This window comes from Numida meleagris, chromosome 10 (assembly GCF_002078875.1).
Source record: "Numida meleagris isolate 19003 breed g44 Domestic line chromosome 10, NumMel1.0, whole genome shotgun sequence".
In the NCBI taxonomy this organism is placed as follows: Eukaryota; Metazoa; Chordata; class Aves; order Galliformes; family Numididae; genus Numida; species Numida meleagris.
In genome coordinates this window covers 9,612,612-9,632,925 of record NC_034418.1, presented here as the reverse complement: position 1 = coordinate 9,632,925, position 20,314 = coordinate 9,612,612, and the positions used below count along the sequence as shown (strand labels likewise).

General features: G+C 39.5%; 1 protein-coding gene and 1 non-coding gene across 3 annotated transcripts; both read right to left on the bottom strand.

Moving 5' to 3' along the window:
• Positions 7,083 to 7,156, bottom strand: TRNAT-AGU. Its single transcript has one exon. It is a non-coding gene; the product is annotated as a tRNA-Thr (tRNA).
• Positions 7,404 to 20,216, bottom strand: WDR88 (WD repeat domain 88). Of its 2 annotated transcripts, XM_021408419.1 has the most exons (12): positions 19,147 to 20,216; positions 18,434 to 18,544; positions 17,764 to 17,849; positions 16,243 to 16,306; positions 15,610 to 15,748; positions 15,226 to 15,355; positions 13,000 to 13,184; positions 11,501 to 11,583; positions 9,827 to 9,895; positions 9,314 to 9,406; positions 8,296 to 8,465; positions 7,404 to 7,695 (listed from the first exon to the last, which is right to left on the bottom strand). In XM_021408419.1, exons 1-11 carry the CDS (start codon positions 19,267 to 19,269, stop codon positions 8,328 to 8,330), a joined length of 1,221 nt encoding a protein of 406 aa, XP_021264094.1. In that variant the 5' UTR covers positions 19,270 to 20,216; the 3' UTR covers positions 7,404 to 7,695; positions 8,296 to 8,327. The 2 variants fall into 2 exon arrangements, with proteins under 2 accessions (XP_021264094.1, XP_021264093.1); XM_021408418.1 differs by having other exon boundaries at positions 18,434 to 20,216.

Below are 20,314 nucleotides of genomic sequence, written 5' to 3'. Positions count from 1 at the left end.
AGTAAAATATTTGTCAAAAACTGAGAAATAAAGTCAAGGAAAATAAGAGAAAACCTTTGCCCTTGTAATTCCCTTTTTCTGAAGGTAGAGTCGTCTGAGATCCTCTTTCATATGCATCAACTCCACACACAGGATCAATGGTACTCCCCTGAGCTGACATTTGTTTATTTATCCTTGAGGGCAACAGTAGCATGGCTGCATGCACTGCTGCCCAGAGATGTCATCCCTTCCCAGAATATTTACGTGGCTGTCAAGTCATTCCGGTTATTCCCTTAATTGAGTGGGAGACGAAGGTGCCAGATAGATAAGACAACTAAATTAATGAAAAACAGAACACAAATAAGGAAATAAAACTGGAAAATCTACAATTGATCAACTTAAGAAAACACTCACTAGTATCTAGAGTAGTAGCTGCAACAGGCAGCAATAATGAAAGAAAAATTTATAGAGAGGTCTCTCTATATTTCACATGTTTATGAATTCACTACAACAAAAACCAGTCAAGCAGGTAGACAGAACCAGCACAGTCACAAATTCTAAATCAAAAGTAGCTAATAGAAATATCCTTTGATCTTCGTACAGATTTAAGAGATCAGGGTAATGCAGTAAACATACCACAGAAATTCCCAGGATATCCATGTAACATATGCATTTACAGCTATCAGTGCTCAAATATCCATCATTATAGCACTTCTTCCCATGGCAACACACTCTTTGTTGTGCCAGTGTCTGGGGAGGTGCTGCGAAGATTAAACCAGTTTTAAAAGGTATTTAAATAAAAGAATTAGTATTTATTTATACTTGCATTTATATTTGCTCTTTTCAGAATCATTTATAGACAGGTTGTGTTGATTTTTCAGTTACTAACACAACCAACCAGTTGCTTTGGGAGTTCACTGTAATTAGCTTTTAGGAATCTATCATTTTTCATGGACCATCTTGGAACAAATGAACAAAGTATTTTTATGCATTCATGCCTATGGTGTTGTGTACTAAAAATATAGCAGCTCACATATAAATATCAAGCAAGTCAGGAAAACAAACCTATACGTTTATAATATTATTCTGTTACAGTAACTTGTCAATTGTCAAAATTGAAAGTAATTACAATAATTGCTAATTTATCTTACTTGTGTAATGTTCTCATGCTTTAACTATGAAAAGTACTATTTACGTCCATAAAAATGGTGTTATGCTAAAGAAATAGTAATCCAAAGAGCTACTGTTTAATAACATTATTTCATTACACAGTATGGCACTGATCCATTTATGCAGCTGGAGCTGTAGCAATAGCAAATTCTGTTCTTTTCATTTCCGTTATTGCAAAGAACTTTGGTCCTCTGTGATCAGCTCATTTGTCCTCAACCCTACATTCACTGAACATAATGGCAAAGCAGTGCCCATGGATTGTAACAACAAGGAGGTATGAGTCACAGAGCTTTCCCAGTTCTCCAAAGTGAGGCCCACTGGCAAATATTTGACTGCCAAGGGATTATAAATATTTCATCCCCTGTCTATAGATTTACTGAAAGTACAGCAATCCCAGCTGGAAGCAATTACAATTACTGCAGTGCCCACATTTAGCTCAGCACAATTCTAGATGTATCTGTGGGCAATTTACTCAATGCATTCCAGTACAGAATGGATCCTTAGGTATCCTGTAATGTCCAGTGTTCAGAGGACAAAAAGGTAATGCAAATAACATTAGTGAGACACAAACTTTGATGTACAAGCATTCACAATCTCAATATAACCGCAACGTAATTTAATTTCAGAAATACTTGTATTTACTGAATGAAGTATGCTCTTTTCTTTCAAAGCATTCTCACTCCAGCAGCCATTAATGAATGTCCATCCTCAGGTTCTTCACAGGGAAGAAAACAGACAGAGAGAAGGCCTGGATGAATTTCAGATTGCACAGTACCAGCCGAGGGCTCTGCAGGCAAATTAGCTCTGATCAGTGTCAGGCAGGCCTAAAGCCAGCGGTGCCAAGACAGACCCAAATCTATTTTTAAGCTCTCCTGAGGGCCCCATGTTCAAAGTTGCTGAAATACAGAAACCAACAGCAACCGTGTAATCAATTTACGTGAAATCATTTGGAAATGATTAAGTCAGAGATTCAACAAGCTGGTATTAAAAGAAATGACTAAATCCTTTTCCTATTTGTCGTCACTTTGAACTGAATTTGGACCACTGCATCTAGCTACAATGGTTTGGGTCTTACTAGCACCTTGTAAGGAGATGCGCTAACTCATCGTAGCTCTTGGCTCTACTCATTCCACATCTGCCTTTGCAGTTCCTAATTCACTGATTCTCCCCTATCTTCCCAGTTATATCCCCACAGACCGCAGTCAGACAGACCGCCAGAAGAAATGGCAAGTGGCCTTGTGGAAAGGACATGAAACGAGCATGTGAAGGTCCCTCTCCTCTTGCCATCCTAGAACGAAGGCAGATTTTGGCCTCAGCCAAGAGGATTTTGCTAGAAATAGCTGGGATGCATTTTCTCAGCCAAAAGAAAAGGACAGCATGTGATACTGGCAGCTGTACTGACTGCAACATCCCAGCCTTCATCACACGTGCATTTGCAGTTATTGTGATTAAGGACACACAATTCTTACATTTTAAAAGACATTAATTTTAGAATGCAAATAATATAGATAACACTGTACAAAAATTGGGTTTTGGTTGCTTAAAAGCTATGGAAATAATGGGTTATTGGTATGCTGCTCAATTAAGATAAAGCATACCTAATTATATAAAGACAAACCAAATGACCACAAGAAGCACTCAGTGAAAGAGTATAACCCATATCAAAGGGGAAAAAATGTTAATTTTGGTGATTAATTTTGTTCTGCATGAAAATGCATATTAAAATGTTAATTAAGGGGAAAAAAGCACAACAAAAAAAGGTGTAGTACTGAAAAAAACGGCCTCTTAGGGCTGGCCAAACAGAACTGACTTAAATGTGATTTGATGATTTTTATGTTACTGACAGCAAATATTCTAACAGAAAAGCAGTACATGTAGTCATATAATTTATTAAAAATCAGAACCAAAAATTGATTAGTTCATATCAGACTTTTTTCACAAAAAAATATTAACCGAAATCAGTAATTAGAGAAACTATAATTCATTATTTCTGGGCCATGATGTTCTAGTATGTTTATTCAGGGAGAAACATCGAATGAAATTATAGGTACAGGAGGTTGTATTTGCTCTTACCACACCTTCAACCATTAAATTTTGCTACCACAAGAGAAAAAGAATAATATTTTTATGTATATAGCATATATATGTAGCATATATTTTTTTTTAAATTGTTTAAAAAGTCATCCAGAAACAATATCAAATCAACAGATATGTCATTAAAAATGTTATTCAGATGAGAATTCTCAAATACTTGTGTTAAAATATTATCAAGAGATTTTCAGAAAAACTCAGCACTCAGTAGTTTCCACTGACAATAATGAGAGCTCAGAAAACTCTGAGCTCAGCACAGAGCACACAGAGCATAGAGCTCAGCACACGCTTTGGCAGGAATCACATGAAGGTTAACTGTGTTCAGACATATGCAAGTAAAGAAAAAGCAGAAATACTACAGCAGATAAGGACAGACCTTCTTGTTTTGATGCCAGCACACAGTTAATAACACAAGAAAAACTCCACCCACATAACTTGAGTGGACTCATCTTTTCCTCCCTTCCTTATGAATCAGATTCTTTGTTATCATTTATTGAATGAAATAGCAGTCTACAGCACAGTCAGTGGGAGTTGTGCCATTGACGTCAGTGAGATCAATTCTTGATTACCTCACTAACTAATGTTAATAATATCCTTATATACTTAAACAAGGATCATAGAGTAGCTACAGTTGCTTGAGGGAAAGAAAAGACCTGTTGCAGCAATGAATAAAAGACATTTCCCTGTTTCATACACCTCAGGCATTCCCTTTTGAATGATTTAAAACAGGGATAAGATGTTGGCTCTTCTGTTGTTGCTGAATGCATTATGACTTCCACACTGGCCCTTCTAATGCTGTGAAGCAGAAATTCCCAGGCCCACATTACTAACACACAACCCTGCGCAATCTCACATCTTGGAACAGGGCTCAATCAGACAAACCAGAGCAAAACACTCACTGCAATGGAGGTTGCACAAGTCTGTCCACAACACCTGAAGCCTCACTTTTTTAATCATAGTTGAAAGAGAGATACAGAGGCTGAGGTGAAACTATAGTCATTAAGAAATATCTTCAAAATATTTCTCAAAGTGAACAACAAGGTTATTCACGTGTCATAGTTGAGGCACATTTCTACAGGCACGTATTTCTTATTGCAAAGGCCATCTTCACACCACCCATGACCTAAATCACACTTAGGACATGCATCTCCTGTGAGGTCAGGCTGCACAGACTTCATACTTGGTACTGCTCCTACGCAAAAATAAGATATAAAAATTAACTTGTATATACACACATTTTTAATTTATGTCCTATTGGAAGAGAACTAGAAGGCAACATTTAAAATAAACTGAATTGAAATGGTTTCACAATCTAATAGAACAAATCTAAACTGCCAAGAGAGGCAATGTGTATTTAAAACATAAGAAGGAAGAGGCAAGGTTTCACAACAAAGAGAAAACACCTCCAAGAAAGTAACTTTTCCAACATGGACCAAGTAAATCTAATGAAATTCCATTTTTCAGAGTAGTCAAAGAACACAGCCACAATTACTTAGCACTCTGGTCCCACAGATCTCAAGTTTTGTTGCTATGGACTGCAGCCTTTTGGCTCCATTTTGTAGGAGCTGGGCACACAACTCATTATTTTCTAGCTAACCTGTCTCCTTGGTTGAAGAGTCTTGGTTTTCACTCTGAACTGAAATACAACCAGGCTTTCAAAAGTGTAAATATTTTTTCTATTCCTCTGTACATAATTATAAGCTGGGTTACTGGAGAATGGAACAACAGCATAGGTCCTAAATGGAAAGAATCCAAATTGCATTACTGCCCTCTGTTGTGTTTTCTGTCATTTCTAAGGTTCCAGACCATTTTCACCTGTATAAAGGTCTGAGCTGTGAATATCAATGGCAGAATGAATACACGCGAGGAGCTCATCTGCTGGGTGGGGGGGAGCAAGCCACTTCCTTCTCAATATGACATTTAATGCCATTGCTTATCTTGTAAGAACAGACAGTGAAAAATCTTACAACAATCCTACAAGCAACACATATCATTTCTGCAAATTACTTACAAATGAAGAAAACATTAATCCCAACATTTTCTACAAGCAGCAAAGCAATAACTAGAGAATGTCTTTTCTTTCTAATACATGGACTACAATATGCCAAACAGTTCCCCTGACCCCAAAGTTCAGATCTGATGATTTACACTCTGGCAGATCCTTTCATGACACATACATCACATCACATAGGCATGACACGGTAACAGTACATGCCTGTCAAAGCACAGCACTTTGCAAAGCAGCACGTCAGGGAATAGGAAAAGGCAGTCTTGCAAACTGGGGTTAACAGGCGATGTGGTTTCACTCAATGTTTTCATCAAATGTTTTCACCCAAATCTTTGTGAATAATGCGCAGGCAGCAATGTCAGCCCTTGCAGACAAACTGCAAAAATATCTTCCCCTAAGCCTACAGTCACCGCTACAATAAACAGCCACTAAACATTTGACTGCCTCTAATATTTCCCTTCTTTAGGCAACTGTCCCCATGATACAGATGTCTCCAATATGCACATCTGCCTGCAGGAGTCACTTCATTTCTTCCTACCCACAGACGTGGAGAAATGAAAAATTAAATCTGATCACGTCTGTACGTGAGAGCTCAAAACCCCAGGCTGGAAATCACTGGAGGCTGGTAGAGCATTCTGGCAAAATATCACTGCACGTTTGCCCTGTGCTTATGTTCTAGCCTAGACATGCACTGCTGGCCACAGCTGTAGAAAAAACATTGGGCTAGATGAACCTTTGGTCTTCAATTAACATAAGAAAATAAATGTACTCTAAGTGATACTTATCATACTCAACTTCATTCAGTCAGTAGCCCAGAAACACTGTGACTATGATAAACTGCACAGCAAATACTGCTCTAAGGAGGGTTCCTGCAGATAGCTGTTAAGCCAGGTGCTGATCCAGGATGTTAGGCCTGTACATTGTACTTGGGGTTGCAAAAGCTCCATCCCAGCGACAACTCCACGCTCCAAATGTGCCAGTGATTCCATTTACTCCCATCAGCTGCTGTGTGGGCCAAAAACTGCCTGACGGTACAGCTGCTGGGCTGGGATGTGCTGTACTAATGGGTTTAGAGCCTCCTGACTTCAGATCTGAGGACAGACTCTGACTTTGTTGTACGTTTGGAAAGGCTGCACTGAACTTAACTCACCTGCCCAACAGGGAGGGTTTGACCTTTGACTTTCAGAGATGTCTCAGAATGCTCCTGTGTCACCAGCAGCCTGAGAGAGAACACGGGGTTCCTGCACAGCCTTCCCTTGGAAAAGCCAAAAATAAAACTAAAAAAGGGAGTGAGGAGAGGTGGGGAAGCCTGGGTGCAGAGAAGTGGCAGACACCTCCTGTCAGACACCTGGCCAACGTTCACACAGCGTGGGAGAAAAAGGGAAGAGTTAAGTGAGAGGATAAAGATTTAGAGACAGGAAGCAAGGACGTTTAAAAGAGGCTTGGCTCTGTAGGAACAAAAATATTGTGGGAAAAAAAAATCCTGTTTTAAAAGTGTAACCTTTTGTTCGTTGCAGTTCCCTATGAATTTGGGTGACCAACCAACAAACCCACAGCCTGGGCTCCCCAGAGTGCCACAGGCAGCTGCTGCAACACGGCAGAGAAATGGGGCACCAACGGGCTGCATAAGTACACGTCACATACATACAGGCATGTAATTTCCCATACAGGCATCGCTTTGCTCCTCACCGCCGCCCGTCGCGGCACGCACACCGCGGCGCAGCCCGCTCCCGTCCCCTCAGCCCCACGCGCCCTTCCCGCCGCCCCGCGCGGCGCCGTACCCTGAGCGGCGGTAAAACGGCGGCCGCGCGCAAAAGGCGGAACTCCACCGCGCAGGCACCGCTGGGATTCGAACCCAGGATCTCCTGTTTACTAGACAGGCGCTTTAACCAACTAAGCCACGGCGCCGGGCGATGGCGATTTTTGCTCCGCGGCCCCAATACATCGGCCTAGCAGCGACCCGGCTCCCGGCTGCCGTGGGGAAAATCTACCCGCTGAAATGTAGCTCTGTTCTACAGCTCAACTGCACTCCTGGTTCCAGCTATTCTCTCTCTGCTAAGGACCTCTTGGAAAGAAATGTTGGAAAGGCTGAAAATACTGTTTTTAGGAACAAGGCTTCCAGACATTTTGAAACACTTAATCTTTTATTAATTGATATTCACACATACACTAAACTGATATAATTCTTAGGTTGCTCTTAAGAATAATGTGCTCCTTGCTGGGTGGAGCCCTTATCAGACAGAGCTGGTTTGTGTTGAATCACATCAGACTTGAACTACACCTTATTCTCATGGCTGGAATTTATTGCACTGCAGTTTTGTAGGAGTATGGCAATGAATGGGAAAACAAGTTCATGGTCTGATTCATCGTTTTACTCACAAAACTCTTTCTGATGTCCTCTGAAAGCAAAGATTCTGTACGCGCCATAGCAAAGAAGAACTGTTTATCTAAGAAATGGAAGGAAACTTGACAATAATTTATAATTCACACATATTCGTTAGTAAACTGAGCTTGGAAGTATTGTATTCATTTAAAATGGTTTAAAATTTACCAAAGGGCAAGTAAATAATTTTGTTCTCTGGTACCATACAACATAGGCTTCAACTGCTGGGCAGTTTCTTTCTTTATGTGATGAGTCACAGCTGTTCAGGGGATTAGCAAAGTGCAGAAATGCAGAATCCTTAGAGCAGGAAGGCACCCGTAAAGGCCATCTGGCCCAACTCCCTGCAGTGAACAGGGACACCTACAGCTCCATCAGGTGCTCGGAGCCTGGGTGTCTCCAGGGACGGGACACCCACCACCTCCCTGGGCAACCCCGTTCCAACCCTGTTCACCACCCTTCTCGTATTTTTTTTCCTTATATCCAGTCTAAATCTCTCCTCTCTCAGTTTGAAACCATTTCTCCTTGTCCCATCACAACAGACCCTGCTCAGCAGTGTCGTTTATCATTCTTCATACAGAATACTGCGGCAGCACAAGGTTAGAGGAAACACTTAGCTTTATATGTGCAGCACATGAAGGTGTACAGACATTCCATTTATACTTACATATGTTAACATCCAAAGACTGCCAGATAACTTTAAAGATCAGGAGAGATGGAAGGTGGCAATGGCAAAATATTTCTTGCAGGAGAAGACAGACGACAGAATACACACTTGGATATCACTTCACAGTCACCATGCTGCAGGCTTAAGAAAGGTCTTTCACATTCTTCACACTGGTATAAAGACAACAAAAACGGTATTTCAGTTAATCATGCGATAGACGTGCATTATTTCACTCATCAAATGTGGCTCTGTATGCACACGTAGCTAGGCCTGATTTCTGAGATACACTGGGTGTGTATAGATGTCATAAATTTGACAAAGATAGCACTGCTCATAATTCACTCCTATGATGAATGTTTTCTTTCTGAGTAAAGTTATACTTTATGAGCACTCTGATTTTTTTTTTTCCCACTAATGTGGAATCATGCCTTATTTTTTGGGTAGCCTGATGCTATCCGGTTCTTGGTGGCAGCCACTATATGATTTCTGTGGTTTTTTGTTTTGTTTTTCAAATGGGATCATAACAATTTTGATTAGCGGGCTTATGTAGAAAGGAAAATGAAAAAAAAAAAAGGAGAAGCTGATATTTATAGATAGATAGATAGATAGATAGATAGATAGATAGATAGATAGTAATTTTAGATGGAATATTAACCCAAAGTAGTCAGGATGAAGAGGTTTTGCTACTGACCACACACACAAAGTTTACTCCATTTCTATTGGACTCCACACAGCATTCATTTCAAATTCAATAGAAAATATTTACAGAAAAGTTAGTGACATATTTTACTAATTGTTCGATGCCCCCTTGAACGTAAATTGGTATCCTTACCAAACCAATTTTAAAAGAGAATTGTTACTACTACATTCTACTCCCCCCAAAAAGATTTGCAGATCTTCATAAAGAAAGAACAATCCATTTGTGCCTTCAGCTAGCAAATCTCAAGCTTTCCTTTAAAATTCTAATTTTGTTTCTGAATAAAGTATGGGGTGTGTTTAGAAAATAAAATGATACAACCTGAGCAATTTTTGAGCCTTTTTCTTTTCTGCTTTCTATCACTGAAGGTATGTGATCCATCTTTTCAATATTCCATAGTCTCAGAGTAGAATCCTGAGAAACAAAAGCAATCATTTTGTTGTGTTTGTGTATCAGCAAAACACTGATTTACATGATTTCTGTGAAGATGAGCTCTCATTTCTTTAGATGAGTCTCTCAACATGAGAGTGCTAAACCCTCTCACATTTAAGAATCATCTCTCTCATGTTTAAGCATCGCATCTTTGGAAACAACCTGTAGCAGTCTTAAAACTGCATGGATGTTTTAAGATAATGAAAAATAAACATACGTGTGAAATTCTTACTAAGATTTTCTGTAATTACTTGAGGTAGGTGCTGATTAGAACATAGAAGTTTTATGAGCACTTGTACTATTGTTAAATGTCATTAAACAAAACCTGACACGAAGGGATGAAATCTTCACATCCATTTACAATTTAGCTCTTGAAAACCACATCAGGAAAGTGGTGATCACCTTTGAGGCTGAAAGAATCCACTTCTGGTTTTCACTAATTGCAACATCTGTCACCCAGTCCCAATGGCCCTACAGAAAAGCAAAATCTAACTTTAAGCCAAGGAAAAAAAACACAATTACTTTTCTAATAATAAAAACGACTGTCTATACCATGCACTCGTTTTGAAACGCAGAAGGAAAATTTTTACCTAGACTCCTCATGGACAGCCAGGAAAAGACATTGCTAGGGAGCTCGTGTTTTCCTACATATACCTGAAAGCAGTTGCTGTTACAAGGCCTGGGAGGCAGCCCACCAGCTACAGCAGCCAGAGGCATTGCATCTGTCAGTTAACATGAGGGTAAGCTCCACTGAATGATTTTTTTTTCTACTTTTTAAACATTTTACTAAAGAACTGTAAAGAGAGAGAGTTGATTCCTAACATTCATTACTTTAATAAATACATAAATAAGCAAATAAAAACAAGCTGCTTAGCATGCAATAACAGAGGGAAGAGCTCTGGGAACAGACAGCAGCTTCCCCCAAATTTAAAGGCAGGGGATCCAATGCTGAAAGCAGGCCAGGTCCGGCAGCTGTATCAGATACCCTCCTTCCGACAACAGCAGCGCTGCTGATTTGCAGTGAACAGCAGAGTTGGCATAAGAACAGAGACAGGTTAAAGTCTAAAACGACATGGTTACTTTAGTGACGTAAGTTATTCAATGGAACCAACATACTGAATGGAATCAACAGATAAAATTCCTAAGGTTTAGGAAGATATGGTGTCATTTTTATATGATTAACACCACATTCAATAAATTATTTATAAAAGATGAACAGCTGTATATTTTTCAAGCACAGAGAAAAAGTCAAACAGGCTTTTATCAAACTTAAGCAGTTTTTTTTACAGCAGAATCTTTAAAATGTTTTTAAATTTAGTTATGAGCACAGAAGCTATTGATACCAAGGCACAGATAGTAAACTGGAATTCTCCATAGTTACAAAGACATTAACATTTAAACAGATGCCTTTCTATTTAATGGGAAACTGAGTTACTTACAGTGATTGCTGTGAACGGGGATATCTGCAGTAATTGCATTTTGTAGAACACCAGTGGTGTGGAGAATGTGTACTGCTATTATTCAAAAGGTTTAGCCTGTACAGTTCCAGTTCAGGATGGTACATAAGCTCATATGTAAGGTAACCAGCACGAGGCACAAGCTTATAAGCTCTCCCAGATAAAGATACTATCTTGAATGCAGACAGCAGTGGAAAGTTATTTTTAAGCTCAAAAGGCTTTGAAGGAAGACAGTATTTTCTGTCATACTCCATGTGGGTTTTTTAATGTGTGTTTTAACTGAGCCTTCTGTATTGTATGCAGTAACTCAGGAAAAAAAAAAAAAAGTCAATTGAAATCAGATTTGCATAGGACAGGATAGAAGCAAGGTTCTAAATCTGTATTCTGACATAATTGCCTGACTTCTGACTATCTGACCTGATAAAGGCAGTATCTTTGTAACTAATTATGTAAGAATATATTGTTCTAACAAATTACATCACACAAATTCTGCATATATTCCTGCCTGTATCTGGAAAGGATGGGCAAGAGTACTGGGTAACAATAAACACAATGCTTTTAAAGGAGCATGCGCTTCACAGCTCCTCATCAAACTACTGACGGAATAAAACCTCAGTACCTTTAAGCTTAACTTCTTATATCCTGCATCTGTTTCCCATATGGCTACAGCTTTGTCATATCCACCAGACACTACAAGTGATGCTGAAATATAAAATCAGAATATTTATTGGATCTTTGCTTTGACATACAGACTAGTAAAAGAGACTCCTTCTAGCACTGAGTCAGACTTAGTTAATAAAATGTAAACAATGAGCTATTAGTCGTGCCTTAACAAGATGCTAGGAGTTCCTTTTGGCTATTTGTTGCTAATGTTCTTGGTTTTGTAAACAGTAAACATAAGTTTACATAATAGTAATGTTATAGTAAACAGTAATAGTAACAGTAAATATAGTAATAGCAAACACAAGTAAACATAAGTAAACACAGCTGAGTGGAAGTAACACAGAATTTTTGTTGACTTAGAAAATTAACAAGATACTTTGTTTAAAAGTTTAAATATAGAGAGTATTTTCAGAATTGTTAGATCAGCTTTGAATAAAAACAAGATAGTAAGGAATTCAGCTTGGAAAGTGTGGCTTTAGATTCCACCATTTGTAGGCCTATTGGTATTTGTGTGCCTTCAAACCACACATATGTTTTCCCCCTACAGAACAGCAGTCTATTTAAGAGTTGTCTAAGTGAGAAAGCGTTGTTTGGGTATGACTGCAGATTCACCAGGTCTCTGCAGTGCAGGAGTCCTCTTCACTACGTATTCAGAAGTGAAGATGCAAAAGGGAACAGCTAATTAGATCACGATGTAAAGAAACTCATATCAGTCCACTCCAGAGAGGAGAATCTGTTCCAGTGCAATGGCAGTTTGCAATAACACAAATGTCATGCTTGCAGAGGGGCTGCTTGTCTGTGATTTAATTAAAGGAAGGGAACTGGGGCAGTAGGAGGTAGTTCCCCACTGCCTCCACTTAGATGCAGGTAACTGGGGCTTCTCCCTGCTGTTCTCCATTTCACCCAAGCATCAAGGAGACATCAAGTGCAAAGTGTCAAATTATCTTGCTATAACATGTAAATATTTTCTAATTTGAACACAGTAGTTTGTGCGTGCCATCAGTGCAGCTGAGAACGTGCCATGAAGCTTTTCAGAAGTACATTATGGCATCAGTTGTTTGCACTATGAAATACCTTCTATTTAGGAGGCACTATTAAAGACATAAATATCTTCCTGATTACTACAGATCAGTTCAGTATTTACTGGACATGCTGTTTACTATCTAATGTCAGGAGAATATCAGCAAGTGCTAAGTTAATACTTTAACAGCTTTGTTCTTTTATTCCCTTGTGGTGTTCTTATTACACCTCTTGAAAGGTACACCAATTAAGACAGACAACAGACCATCAACTTCAATTTATTCATTTACATGGAGATCATTTTCTCATAATTCAGTATGCTGTCTTGGAAATGACAAATTACTGACACGATTGGAGCGGTCACTTGTGGCTCAGCTGATGCGTCACATACACAGATACTGAAATACACCACGTGCTGGTGTTAAGATAACTCACCATCTTGGCTAAAACAACAGGAACTAACAGAACCCTCGTGTCCTTGGTTCAAGGTAACAGGTCCACGACTCCGAAATTCTCCTGTCTTTATATCCCATATTTTTAAGCTCTTGTCCCAGGATGCTGTGCACAAGTAACGACCATCAGATGTAAAGCAGCAATCTGAGATAGCATTGCTGTGTCCCCTGAAACATGAAAACACCACAACAGTGAGGTTTTGTAACCGTTACCAAGCTCTCAGTGAGCCTCCTGCAGCACTGAGCACTCCCTCCATCCAGTAGAGCACCATAAACATGTTCTGAATGTTAACTGTATGGATAGTTCTGTAAAGTCCCTGGAGCTACTCACAGCCCCACAGCCCGCACGGGTTTGAGCCCCTTGCAGGGTGAGCCATTAGCCGGAGGGAACCCTAACACTGAGTGAGCAATGACGCTGCTTTGCAGCTACAGCACAACCACACTTCTTTAAAAGCAAGTTACCAAAGAAGTCATGTGAATTTGCATTCTAATACTCAGAGAAAAGAGATGAATCAATTTATATTAAAGTCTATAAAAGGAAACTGGAAGCTCTGGAACAGGCTCAGAACCCTGGGGCTTCCTGCAGTCTGCACTGGGAGAGGGATCACAAGCATCTCTTACAGGAAACAGCGCTGTCATCACTGTGATTCAAAAGAAATATCATTACAATGCTCCAGATTGAATTTCTCATCCAAAGTAATTCCTAATCCCTCAGTAGACCTTTTTATTACTGTTTAAAGACACTCTCTGTTTATTGTTGTTATAATTCAAACCTAAATTTGTTGAGTTTCTTTAAAGCTACCAATATTTTAACAGCTCATTTGATATCTATTGTATAATTTATTCTTAAAAATGATGGCAATGCCCTACATTGACCTAATTTTTAAATGTAATACTTATTTCACTGAGAGATGTAATGGTTGAGCATGGGGAGCTGTAGGAGCTCACAAGGAGCGCAGCTGCTGGTACTGGTCATAGCATTCTCCAAAAGTAATGCCTTTTTTGGTGTCAGTCCACAACATCAGAGGCAGATATTGGTGGTATGACAGTAGAAGTTGAACCTTGCCACCAATATTCTGTTACATGTTGTTGCTGTGTGACAGATGGCAGCAGAGGGGCAGTCTGACAAAATGGCACCTGACATGGGAGTTCTATGAAGCAAAGGTGTGTCACTGAATTCCTCCATGTGGAAAAAATGGCACCCACTGACATTCATCGACACTGGCTGAACATTGATGGAAACCGAACAGTGGAAGTGAGCGCAGTGAGGCGGTGTGAGGTGCATTCCAGCAGTGATAGCAGTGACAGTGGGTCACCTCCACTAGTGCAGTTTTCTATGAGCGTGGCATCCAGGCTCTTGTTCATCGCTGGTCAAAATGCACATCTGATGATGGTGCCCATGCTGAAAAATAGTGTTTTGTAGCTGAAAATTTATAAATATATTTAAAAAGTTTACAAATGTATAAAATTTATCAATAATGAGTGTCATTGTGCTTTTTGTGTTTGTTATAGTTCCCACTGAATTAAATAGGAGGCATCACTTTTGCAGCAAAAAATCATCTGGAAAAACTGTACCTGAACTCAGAGTGACCACAATTGGTTCACTGTGAAAATATAAGTACATATTGAGCTGGGGTCCAGAGCATCAGTCCTGGATCCAGTCCTGTCCCATACTTCCATTAACAACACAAATAATGAGATGAAGAGAGATGAAAAGAAGCCAAAGAGGGAAGCCAAAGATGGTCTGCAATTATACAGGAAAAGTTACTAAAATTCAAAATGACCATTGTATTATTTTTCCTTCACTACAGAATGTTCTTAAAGACTTCTTTACTCTACATAATATTTTATGTTCTCACTTGTCAGTGATTATAAATTCTTCCTAATTAGTAGGAATTTCACCAGTAAGTTTATACTTCAGCACCATATTGTGTATGCGCCTTCCACTGCATGTACAAGAACCTAGGAGCTCTAAAAACTAGCACAAAAAATGCTGTCAAAATGTAACTTTTCAATTATGTACAGCAGGAGGCTTGAGTGGAAATTTTTATTTATGCTTTCCATGTATATCATTTGCTTACATATAACTTAATTTAGTTCAATAATTACAGTTCATTTTCTCTAGTACCAATCTTATCATAAATCTCACTGATAATTGTCAAGGCTGTAAACAATACCATGCATAATTAACTATAACATTGTTTCTTACTCTTTAATTGTAACTGAGGTGGATCGAGCTACCATATCCCACAGCTTTATAGTCTTATCGTATGATACTGAAGTCACTCTCTGGTTATCAGGATCAAAACAGCATCTTGTGATTGTACTCCTATGATGACCTATGGAAAACACACCAAGAGGAACGATTGTAAAGCTGCTTTCCAATTTTGAATAATTAGCTCTCCATCTCAGAGCACAGGTCTGAAAGGCAGAAATACCCACAGCAGTTACACACCGGTCTATCCCCAAAACATTGACATTTATCAAGTGAGGGCATCTGAGCTGAACTGAGTTCATTATTATTATTATTATTATTAAGAAATAAAAAAAATCAAGAGCTGTATAAACAAAATGTAATAGTCATAAGTCTTACCTTGGACATGTGCCACCTCTGTTGCACTTACTGCATCAAAAACAGATATGGCATTGCCTTTGTCTGAGCCAGATACCACATATTTGCCATCACAGGAAATATTACATGAAGTTACGATGCCTTCATGTTCTATTGTCCACTACAGAGAAAATAAAGGGTTTTGGAAACACACTTGAGGGTTAGAGATAAGAGTCTTTAACAGCACTTGCTTTAATCTGTAAGTAGGCTCAGAAGAAAGGAGTTTGGTGTTACTTTATTTTGGTGAATGGTGATAGAAGTATTTATATCCAATTCTATTTTTAAAATGGCAGTAAGTTTAAAATTAGACAAGGATATCCTGTTCAAATCCTAAAATGTTAATTTAATCATCATAGCATATCTTCTGAGACAGATTACTATTATTACAGCCATTTTTATCTGAAATAAATGAGACGTCTTCATCATCAAGGGACTTAACATGATCAAACAATTAATCAGGTCAAAACAGAGACTAAAAATCAAGCCTTCCTACCCTGACTGTAGTGCATTGTGCAAACAAAGAATGCTTTTCTTTTCTTATTTGCCAGTAACTAAGGAATGCATCTGAATTTCACCATTACACCTTCTACAGGATGCACTCAAAAGGATACATACAAGCACTTTTCCTGTTTCCATATCCCAAGTCTTGACAGTGTTATCATAGGACGATGTTACCACTCTAAAAATGACCATGAAAACAGCACTCAGTGTTTTCACTCCAGAGAAGATATTTGAAAATAAATGCCAACATGTAATTCTGACAATGATTTGACAACCTCACACTCACTACTTTAAAACATTTGTAAACACTGCAGCAAAAAAAGTGACTTTTGCAGTTTAAAATATGTAGCTATTTATATTTCAGGTATGAACTAACAATAAAAATGTCATGTATGCAATTTTCAGACGCTGCTCCACACAAACACAAACCCACATTATACAACGAAGCTGATCGATGACAAGTGGCAGGTTTCCATAAATGGGGAGGTCACCAAGTTTGCCCTCACATTGTTTTATTAGAGTATTTCCAAATATCTAAAGTAATATTTATATTGAATTTCACAGTATAGGGCAAATGTTTTTAGTACCATTGTGGCTTTTTAAGTTTTTTATGAAGTTCACAAAATGTCACTTTTATAAATTTTGCCAAAGAAACTTTATGCAAACTAAAAATATAATTATATTCTCAAACCATCTGTTTTTTTCATTATGTGCATGTTTCCTTCACTTGCATGATCTCTGTTCCTAAATGGAAGCACTTCGCACAAGAGATAACAAGAAGATAATGAACTGGTGGGATTTTTGGTTGGGAGGCAGCAGGCAGAGCGGCACATATACAATCCAGGAAACAAAAGGTGATCAGCCAACACTCTAACTTGATAAAAATTGATTTAAACTACAACTTTATGATAAAATATACCAGAAATAATACCCCTGGAGGCAACACATGACCTACTCAACCAAATGTTAATACATGCTGCAGTTGTTTTAATTATTATGTCCATAGATAAGACACATTTCTTCTTAAATTGACATTACAGGCTTAATAGAAAGGATACAGAATATTCATAAACAGTACAGAACTTTAATGACCATATAAATCTAACTGACAGATGAACTCCTGTGCCTTGGCTAGTTCAGTGTTGTTCTGTTACACAATACCTGTTCACATGCTTCTTTCAGAACATAAACCATAGACTTCCAGCCACAAATAACTCACAAATAGTAATTCCTTTGCCCTGAAGAGGTCATGACCTGTTGGACTGTTCCTTCAGTGGACTCCAAATGAAAACCAAAAGATTTAAGCTCTGCCGTACAAACTGTAGGTGAAATCAACTAGAGATGAAAGAGGCCGGCAGTGAACAGGCTTCTACCAGAGACTGGGCAGCGTACGGGAAAGTGCAAGGACTGAGAGAACGAGGAGGAATGTATGGAGAAACAAAGATGTAAGACAAAGGGATAACGAGGAGAAAATTAAGCAAAAGAAGTTTCACTTTGATGAAACCATAGGAACAACTGAAAAAGTAACTGATTTGTTCTGAATTTGTACAATGTTTTCCACATACAATCACATTTAACCTTTAAAATCACATTAATTGTCCCTTTTTTAAATAAATTGTGATAGAAAATAGTCACCTTCTGTCATCAGGACTCAAGTTGCATTCAGAAACTGGGGCTGTGTGTTCTTCAAAAATTTGAACAGGAAATCCTTTGGCAACATCCTTGAATAAATCCAGAGGAGTTTGATTGGGAAGTGCTTTGCTACAATTGTGAAAAAATACACACCACAAAACCAAAGCAAAACAAAGCTTGTGAAAGAAATAAAGTTAGCTTTACATGTATTATCTAATCTGAAAATACAAATGAAAACTTATTTTTGTGATGTGTTTTCCAAAAGTCAGATGTGAATATTGTTGTGTTCAAATCACTGACATTCTTATCAATACGGTCCACCCAAGTGTTGTCTCGCGTTTCACCAGCCTGCCTACAGTCACCTGCCTCCACACCAGCCTGGTCCAGGTGCTGGTGCCAGGACTGTTTGTACAGAACCAAACAGAAGTCCATTGCTTGGCTCCTGTGTACTGCGACACAGATGAAGACAGACTGCAAAGAGGCCAACATCCATCACAATGACCAACATCTCATTCCTTGCTCATTTGTAACTCTGCCATCTTCCTCTGTGAGGAGGCAACTTCGGATTCTTTACAAAATTATTTCACCTATCAGTACTCAAATCATATTGAGATGTTACCATAACAGCTGTTGGTTTGTTTTTTAATGTGCTGTTGTTGTGTTCACAACATACCCAGAGCTTCACTGTTCTGTCATAAGAGCATGAGAGTATTTTTGAGTCTTCACAGCAAAAATGGCAGGAGCTCACAGTATCACTGTGCCCTCTTAGAATTTTAAATTGAATCTGTAAGCAAACAGAGCAAAGTTTAGGAAAACTTATCCTGGAAATCCTTAGGGCAGCTGTGCCCAAACCGGGGAGCATGATGCAGCAAGCAGAGCTCTGCAGAGAGAGGCCATGTCCTGCTCCAGCACTGGGCTGCAGCTGCTTGGGAAGGCCACTGCCTGGTGGAGAAAGAAAGGCTGATGGATTTCTCTCCATTTTTTCTCTCATTCTTTGGAGAGAAAGGGCTGAGTCGTTTTCTTTTGTTTATTTTTCCCAATTTCTCTCTCAAGCAAAGTAAGATTTATTTTTAAATCCCAGGAAGTCTCTCACAAATCTTTCAAAAACCTTCACGTGTTTCAGAGATTCTGGCCCATGGAGAAGCAGCGCTGAAGGCCCTAGGGCTGCACTGTTTAGCCGAGACCACCACGAGTTGTGTGAGACGTATTCTGAGAAGGCCTTTCTTCAGTCACTGAGTGCCCACCACATGTCCATGTGAACTAAGACACCGGAAAAGCCCACCTGCCCTGAGTGTTAGTCCTGAGCTTTCAGGAGCCCCAGCCTGCACCAGCACTCCACCAGCGCTCCCCTCCTCCCACCAGCCCCCCTTCCCCTTCCCGGCCCACCTCTGCTGTTGGCTCCTGGTCCCCCCAGTGCCCATCAACAGGGGACAGCTCAGGCTGGGGCTCGGGCAGCGGCTCCGTGGCCAAGGGGTCCCCACGGCTGCCCCCCGTCGCCATGCTGCCCATGTCACCTCAGCCTCAGCCTGCCCAGTGGCGGGAACGCGGCCCTCAGGCCTGGCTACACAGCACGGGTTTGTCCTGTCATGGCGGCGCTGGTGCAGCACATAGTCTGTTTTACATCTTTCTTGCACCAGAGGCAACCTCAGGGCTTTAGCTGTTTTTCCTCCCATCCCCAGGTGTTCGTTTTGGCTTTATTTTAAAAACCACGCATTCTGCAATTCAACACATGACTATTAACCACCTTGCTCTAATCAAGAGCTGTCACAAAGCTGCAGATACTGAAAGATACATCTGGTGTCAGACACCAAAGAACTACTATGTACAATAGTGAATTTCAGTTAAGGTTCTTGTTCATAAGTTCAGACGAGGTTGTTCTGGAGTCTCTGTGCAGCTGGAAGGTGAGGGGCTATGGGTCTATTTAACAGCCCGCTGGTTCATAGCTTACATTAATACTGCAAGCTGAGAAGTACTTTTAAAATGTACTGCATGAAATAAAAGAAGTAGTGTTTTCACTGTAAATACATAACAATGCTAAATAATGCAGATTATAATTATAGTACTAATGTATTAAGGCTAACACAGCCTTAATTTCTGTAAAAGTGACAGCTTATTGATTTAAATCTGCTATGACAAATGCTATATGTACTTGGGGATGTTCCAACTTCAGTTACAGGCAGATACTGGGAAAATGGAACCTGAATTTCTGCATTAGAAATGTTAAAAGCAATAAAAAATACATGCACCCAATACACATTTTACATTATTTCAGTTTTTAAGTGCCTAACTTAATTCTGACAAACGTTTGCCCTCCAGAGTGAAGGGAAGAGAACAATGGGAAGGGACCTGCAAAGATCACCGAGTCCAACCACCTGACCTCTTCAGGGCTAACCAAAATTTAAGGTGTACTATTGAGGGCACTGTCTCTGGAACACTGGCAGGCATGGGACCTCACTGGATGCTGCGAGTGTTTGACCACCCTCGTGGCAAAGAAATTTTTCCTAATGCCTTGTGTGAACCTCCCCGGAGCAGCTTTGTGCCGTTCCCATGCTTC